At 45.2% G+C, this 7,724-nt stretch overlaps 1 protein-coding gene across 2 annotated transcripts; it reads right to left on the minus strand.

The window, feature by feature from the left end:
* Positions 1 to 655: 655 nt before the first annotated feature.
* LOC107299979 (dual specificity protein phosphatase 14-like) lies at positions 656 to 6,854 on the minus strand. 2 transcript variants are annotated; one of them, XM_015829325.2, is made up of 2 exons: positions 6,820 to 6,854; positions 656 to 1,621 (listed from the first exon to the last, which is right to left on the minus strand). In XM_015829325.2, exon 2 carries the CDS (start codon positions 1,614 to 1,616, stop codon positions 975 to 977), a length of 642 nt encoding a protein of 213 aa, XP_015684811.1. In that variant the 5' UTR covers positions 1,617 to 1,621; positions 6,820 to 6,854; the 3' UTR covers positions 656 to 974. The 2 variants fall into 2 exon arrangements, with proteins under 2 accessions (XP_015684811.1, XP_015684812.1); XM_015829326.2 differs by lacking the exon at positions 6,820 to 6,854 and adding an exon at positions 3,520 to 3,552.
* Between the last annotated feature and the right edge of the window lie 870 nt (positions 6,855 to 7,724).

Consider the following 7,724-nt stretch of genomic DNA (forward strand, 5'->3'; position numbering starts at 1 on the left):
ACTCTACTACTTGTTCACTGTGTAGCTTTCTCGCCCGACTGTGAATGTGTTAACTTTCAAGATGTACTCTTTTTCTCTCTTTTTTAAGGTGCAATTTGTTGAGAAAGTTTCCCTGCTACATACTGTTGAATCTTAACAAGCGGTACGAAAGAAACTTGATTGGCGTATTTGTTCTTTAACCCCTTTTCAATTACATATCTATACCCTGTTTGAGTGTAACCTGAGCCAATAGTCAAAAATTCCTATCTTCCCCACAAGAGTTTAAATAGTACTCTATTAGAGCATCCTAAAATAGTGATATATGGAATATCGTGGCCAAGTTGCAACCTGCTTAGTGAATATATATATGAAATAACATTCTCTTGTAGAGTTATCTTATACCTATTGTTGATAGTTGTGCCATCCTCAGTTCCTTGGCTTCTGCTGTTTAGAGTTTATGGGCATTCCTCAAAACCCTAAATCTTTGGATGAATCATCGTTTTAATTCACATCACTTTAGGGCTTAACTTTCCAGAAAGGAAAGTATATTGTGCTTATTCAAATCAAAGCAAACCCAAGAAAGGATTTCTGAAACTCTTGAAGCAGAAAGGGGAGGAAAAGGGAAAGATATTTCTCCTTACTATGCAAAGATTAATTTATAATTGGAGTCTCTGCGTTAGATAGTACAGTAATCTTTACTGCCTGTACGTTTCTGTTTAACCATTTCTCATCTCAGACTGTAAGCAAAATACAGGTTCTTAGCAATGTTTGACAGGGTGGTAACAAACAGCATTGTCTATCACACTGAAAAGTTCAAGCAACTCGTGTCCTCCATGATCTACTGTACTCATATTGCAAGGTCTTAGAAAAAGACTACCATAACATAATTTCTTATTAAGATCCACCACATTGAACAGTCCTTTTTAACATCCTAACATGGTGGAACTTTTTCACTCTAAGTCAATGTGGCCCACAGCCCATTTCAATGATAGCCTTTATCTCAAATTCCACAAGGGGACCAGCCCACGGGTCTCCTTTTCATAGACATCTGGGATCAACCCAATGGGGGAAGGCACCATCTTGACGGTGTTCTTTCCAAACAACTTGCGTTCATATTCAATGAGCTGTCTCCAGAAGCCTACATTGGGCCTTACAACCGGTCGCCTGCTCTTCACCCACTCGTGAGCATCCAGGAGGCTCAACCGATGATGTTTCATTAGGTAAGCAATACAGAGGGAGGCAGACCTACTGACACCCGCCACGCAGTGAACTAGAGTTCTTCCATTCTTCTTCCCTGTCTGGTGTATCCTATCGGCCACGGAGTCAAAGTACAAGGAGAGTGGAGCATGGGGAAGGTCCGGAACAGGCACCTTCACATAGTCAATGTCTGGCCAGTTGGCGTTGGGGATTTCCATGGTAGCGTTTACTATACAGCTCACCGCCCGGGAGTACACCATGTGTCTATTTGATGCAGCATTGCCAGAGCAGAGATAGAGACAAGGAGAGATTTGAGCAATGCCTCCCAAGACCGACAATGTGTTCCCAGTAGCAGGAGATGACTTCACCACTGAAGTGGGCGGAGAATGGCGAAAGAACCCATGGTTCCGGAAATTCATGGTGGATGGTTCAGCATACATAACAACTAAGGGGGGGGAGGAGAGAGAGAGAAAAGAAGCAAAATCTTAAGAATTGGTACAATTTAACAGTTAAAGGTTAATATTTCTCACGTCTTAAACTTGACCTGCCCCACAAATGCAAAACTTTAACTCTCTTTTTTATTCTAGCAAATTGTTTTGCTGTTGCTTTTAGCAAGAGAGGAGCATGGGACCTGCAATGATACAGAATGAGGTAGGGGAGAGAGTTAGAAATAGATTTTGGAGCCAACAAAATCAATGGATGAATCAGCTGCAGTCAGCAAATGATATGATGAAGCAGAACAAAACTGGCAGAGGAACAGAGGAAGAAGGAACAGACAGGAATAAGTACAAGAAGGCCTGAAATAAGAGTGGTCAACCCAATCATCAGTAAGTTCTACTTCTCCACAAAGCCAAATAGTTCCCCATATCCTACCTCAGTCATTCCCCTGGAGCTCTCTCTGTTGACATCCAGAGGGGACCCCTGCTTCTTAGGCTAGACAGGGAGGGAAGGGGAGGGGGAAGAAGGAACTGGAAACTATGATGCTGCAGGAATAATGCCCTAATGCGCGGGGAGGGAGGGAGGGATGATGGAGATGATGGGAAAATGGAGGAATGGGGGAGGGAGAAGACAGCCTCTTAAAGGGGCAGTGGACTCTCTACTATCCCTAGGATTCTCCCCAGCCTGGACTGTTAATGCGCATTTCTCAGCCACCTCTGTCACCCCTCCTACTTTCACCATCACAGCCCTGGGCTCAAAACTCAGGGTGGGGAAAGTTCTGATGCTAAATTGTGACTCATACTCCCCCAAGATTGGTGCAAAGGGAGAGAGGCAGTTTTGGCACCAGCTGTTCTCACCTTTTACCAGGAGAAAAGCCCAGTTTGCTTTTAACTGTTCCCTATAGATTTTACTTTCCTGCCCCAATTGTCAACTAAGGATCTAAAGTAAAAACAAAAACAAAAAGCCCTCCCTTTCCTAAAAGGAAGATCAGGATTTCTACTGCAATCTGGTGTACTGGTGGGACATGGATGATGTCCCTGAATGTCCCAAGGTCTTGCATGTTTAACAATATGATGCTATTTAGAATTCTTTATGAGGAGCCCTTGGTGCTGAGCTTGCTTGTTTTCTTGCAGAAGTTTCATTACCCTAACTAGGTACATCTCTTTCAGCTCTGTGCTCTAGATGCCAGTTTGAGAACACAACCTCACCTCAATAGAGGCTTGCCAAAATCCATCTCCTTTATCACAACTTTTTGAGCAGTCATTCCAACTCCATTTTGACTTTTGCCCAGTCACAACTCCACTTCCCTTCCATCCCTCTCAAAGGGCACCGATCTTTGTATCTGGCTTCAGTTCTGAGCTCTCTTTAATAGCCCTTAAATAATGTTTCATCTACAACTCTCCTTCCTTCAGAACTCATCTACTCAAGATTTAGCTGAGTTGTGCTACTGTCATGGTCCCTAATAGCAACTGAGCAATTCTTTGCTCATATTTTGTACAGTACATGGTCCACAAGTCTTGTAAAGGCATGGTAGCTACTTTAGTTGACTCACAATTTTAAAACAAGCTAACCGCAACATATTTATTAAATTTATGTGATATATCCATTTATATAAATATGTATATATATATATATGATGGCATGCATCCCTCTTCTTAGCCCCTCTCTGCATTTGAGGGCAGCTCACTCTCTCTCACACACACTCCAATTCCTTCATTGGATGTTCTTCGGTCTCAAAGGACCTCCCACTCCCAAATATTCAATTCCTCATCCCTCCTCGTGTCCCCTTCTCCTCCCCAAGGCCCCACCTTAGAAACAATTATTTCTGAATTTACAAAAACAGCAATGCCAACTCCAGTTAATCCTTGATGCCCAGTTTTGCTGGAGAAAGATGAAAAACATTACCAGTCAGTGCTGTTTTTCAACGGAGACTTTCAGGACAGTTTCCCCCAACTCTCCTCTGTCAAGAAATCTGCTCTCTCCCTTGGGGAAGAAGGCTGAGGATTTCTCCGTTCCAAGATGCGCTTGCCTTTTCTTCCTCCTCTCCTCCTTCCAAACAGCCCACTCTTTATAAGCGGCGTCTGTACAATTTAATCAACATAATAAATCTCTTCTCTTCTGTCCTGGCCCAGCTCCTCTCCTTCCCGCAGGATTCTCCAGCCTTCCTCTTTTCTGGGTGGGGAACTGGAGTTTCCTTCCTTGACTCCCCCCCACCCGAGCCTTGCCTATATACCGCCCCTGCTGCCCCCCTTCTCGGCTGGACCACTCGAGCGTTGGAGGCAACAAAAGGTTGCCATGGCGACGGGCTGCGGAGCAGGCTGCTGTCGTCAGCGCCCGTGACACAAGCGAGAGCTCGCGGCGGCGGCGGCGGCGACCGCGCAGGCGGGACTGAAAAAAGCCCACGGATTTCCCCCTCCCTCCTCGGCTTCCGGCCCAGATTCTCCGCCTCCCCCGGCTGCAAAAAAAAAAAAAAAGGAGCGTGAGCTAGAGGCACGATTGCTGCCAAAAAAAAAAAAAAAAACCCGAACGAAAGAAAATAGCCCAAAGCCTAGGTTTTAATCTGGAGCATCAGGAAATATCCGAAAGATTAGAGGAACGGGAGGGGGGGGGGACACCCACATCCAGCCCTCTGCAATTGATTTTCTGTTTTGTACGACATAGGATAGCCTAGCCTGCACGGAGGCTTTCCCCAGACCGCAGTCCTGCTGCAGCTCTCCTGCGCAAACACCCGCTGGCAGGATGGACAACATTTAATTGATCCTTAGCTTTGCAGGGCCAACCTCGTTTTAGGCCAGCACGTTGTGCGAATCCCCCAAAGTAAGGAAACCACGATTCTGCCCCCCCCCCCGCCCTGGAAGCAAGTTGTCGTCTGAATGTATTTTCTGTGCAATCTCCTTTGGGGGCACCTCACTCCCCCCAAAAGTTTCTCTTTTGCCCCCCTGCCCTGCTGGCAGTGATCACCTCACCCAGCCCTCCCTTTTTGATCCCACATACCTCACACCAGGAAGGTGCAAGTAACAGCTATGAGTCATCCTAAAGGCACCGGATTGCAGTCCTTGGATCAGTGTTTTTCAGCGTTGGCAACTTGAAGATGTATGGACTTCAACTCCCAGAATCCTTGGCTGGGAAATTCTGGGAGTTTAAATCTACACATCTTCAAGTTGTCAAGTTGAAAAACACTGCTCTGGAGGATGGTGAACCAATCTAACACCAACACTATCCAAGAGGCCCTTCCCAACTCAATGTCTTCTGGCTGAGTTGGATTTCAGCTCCCATAATTTAAGGTGACCAACCGTCCTCCTTTAGGGAGGACAGTCCTCCTTTTGTAAGGTCTGTCCTCCCTCGAAAAGTGTCCTCCTACATGTCCTCCTTTTTGATATTTGAAGACTAATCTGCAGGGCTTTTTTTTCTCATAGAACGCTCAGAACGGCGTTCCGACATCTTTTTTTGATGGTTTTTTTTCAACTTTTGCATGAGCTGTGCTACTCCCCCTATTGGCTTTCGAAAGCCAATAGGAATTGCTGCTAAGCCCGCCAAAACACCCAGCCGGCAAACTTTGCACATGCAAGTTGTCTGCAGCAAAGGCGAATTGGCAGGAACTTTGCACCCCTCCCTGCTACCCAACTACACCATCTCCTAGTTAGTTCTGAAGATACCTGGAGGAGACTGGAGCGGTACGTTTCTCTTGATCTTCGGCTCTGCTAGGGCAATAATGGGTGCGGGCGCAAGAGGCAGGGGCGGCGGGGGTGCTGCGGGCGGGGGTGTGAGGGGCGGCAGCGGCTGGGTGCCCCCCCCATGCTGTGGGAGCCGTGGGGGCCCTCTCTACATGGGGCTGCGCAGGGTGGGTGGTGGTGCTGGCGGGGCAGCTGCAGGCAGGGTGTGTCGACAGTGGGCTGCCCCCCGGGGCCGGAGCCGGCGCGGCTGATGCTTTGGGAGCCGCAGGGCCCGCTCTACACGGCGGGGCAGCGGTGCTGGCGGGGTGGCGGAGGGCGGGGGCGCGGCGGGCGGTTGACCTTCCATGGGCCGGGCCAGCTTTTACGATATTTTTTTCTTAAATTTATTTGTGTCCTCCTTTTCATTGTAAAAAAGTTGGTCACCTTACATAATTCCCAGCTCATATGCAATGGGAGTGAAAAGCTAACAGGTCTAGAATGTAGGCCTCGAAATGGAAGTTGATTCTGGATGAATGTGGATATTATTTCTAATTAATAACTAATCCTTGGAAGGGAAATCACAAGTTTGTAAACTACAATAGGAAGTAAGGTGGCTGGGAAATTCTGGGAGCTGAAGTTCACACATCCTCAACCTGCCAAGATTAAAAAACACTCCCTTAACCACTGTACTACAAATAAAGATAGGACCTAGAGCAGGCGCTGGAATTCTGGGAGTTGAATTTGGCCCATCTTAAATTGCCACAGTTGAGAAACACTTATCTACAGGAAACTTATTGTAAGAATTGCCCATTTTTAAAAACATACTTAACTGTTGTGGGAAGTCAGCCCCCCAGAGAAGGAAATATTAAAAGGGCAGAAAACTATATTTCCTCAAAAGGATTTTAAAAGCAGAAACCAACCCTGCCCCCAAGTCTCTGTCCCAAGCAGAAGCCAGCTCTATACAAATGCAAATGTAAACTAACAGGAAAGTTGGAGGCAGAAGCTAGGAGAAGACAAAGGCATCTAAAATCTGCATACCCCACCCAAACTCTAGGAGTCATTAGCCCTAGCACCAGGGAAGCAGGATATATGATGGGATTAACCTACCAACAACAAGAATACCAGAAAGGCACACTCAGGTCAGAATACGTGACACAGGAAATACAAAGCCTGAAACAGGAACAGGAAACTACTTTAAACAAAAGGCTCAAGAGGGGTATAAAAATCTACTAGCCACATGTGCTCAGCCCTTTTCCCCCTTCTTTCCTGCCAGAACCATCTTGCTGTCTAGCTCTTCAATAAACTGCAACCTTCTTTCTAAAGCAGTCGCCATGTTGCTTATTTATCCCCAGCTTGGATGAACCAGGATGAAGACTTTAATCCATCACTGTATATACGGAGTTTAAAGCAGCAAAGGCTGAGGAGGGGAATTCAGTTCTAAGCCCTAAAGTTTGTTTTATCATAAGCCATAAATTCATTTTTCGTGGAAGAAAAAGATGACAGTTTAATGGAACCTCCAGGTTTAGAAGCAGTTCCAGATAGCTTACTGTACCTTGCTTGAGGGCTTGGAAGAGGCAAACGTGCTGTCTTTACAGGAAACAGGAGGCTGGACTAGTGAACTAGTTTGTGAACTAGTTCTTGTGTAGATTTCTTGTTTAAGTTCTGCTAGGTTTCTGTCTCTAAGCTCCACCTTCTCTGAGCAAACTTTGTAATTACTGTGTAAATACCCTGAACTGCAAAAGCAGCTGCAGTTGAGCTATTCTAATTGCAGCTCTATCAACATATTGAGAGATGACTAATCATTGGTACCAAGAGAAAACACTTTAAAATTAGCTCAGACCCTGATAAATATGCATTAATATGATAAATCTTCAGAGTCAGTTAAACCTACAATACAATGGAAACTAATTGAATAGAAACAAATGGTGAGAGTCAGGAAAAGATAACATAAAGGAAGTAAGATAAACATAATAGGCAAAAATAGCTGGGTCTGAGAAAGGAAGAAGAGAAGCCATAAAAATATATATAGTTGTAAAAAGGAAATGGCTAGCCAGGAAAGACAGGTTGAAGGGGAGAATAGGAAACTAAGCCAAATAAGATAAGAGAAAAGGCACACTGAATTGAAAAGCAGGAAAAGAACTTATTGTTTAAAATGGGGACATAACTATCTACTGAGTTTAAAATAACCATTTAAATGTCTAATTTTTCTTATTCTTATTGTATATGTGAATATGATTTAATATGTTATCAGGAAATATGTATAAGCGGACGGAAAGAGTGTAACCTCATAGTACCTCAGCCAATGGGGAAAGAGGAGGGATGGAGCGGCCGGTGATAGGGATGAATAAAAGAAGGAGATATTTTGGGTTAAAACTTTGGAGAGAACCAAGCTTTGATAGCTTCTCTCCCCGCTTATTGCATTAACGAAACAAAAGGCCTTCACTGTGTCTTGGCTGG

The sequence above is a fragment of the Protobothrops mucrosquamatus genome, unplaced genomic scaffold (genome assembly GCF_001527695.2).
Source record: "Protobothrops mucrosquamatus isolate PMUCROS unplaced genomic scaffold, P.Mucros_1.0 scaffold5858, whole genome shotgun sequence".
NCBI lineage: Eukaryota > Metazoa > Chordata > Lepidosauria > Squamata > Viperidae > Protobothrops > Protobothrops mucrosquamatus.

Excerpts from the sequence above, each read along its gene's own strand:
- LOC107299979 (XM_015829325.2), bottom strand. The coding sequence starts at position 1,616 with ATGTATGCTGAACCATCCACCATGAATTTCCGGAACCATGGGTTCTTT.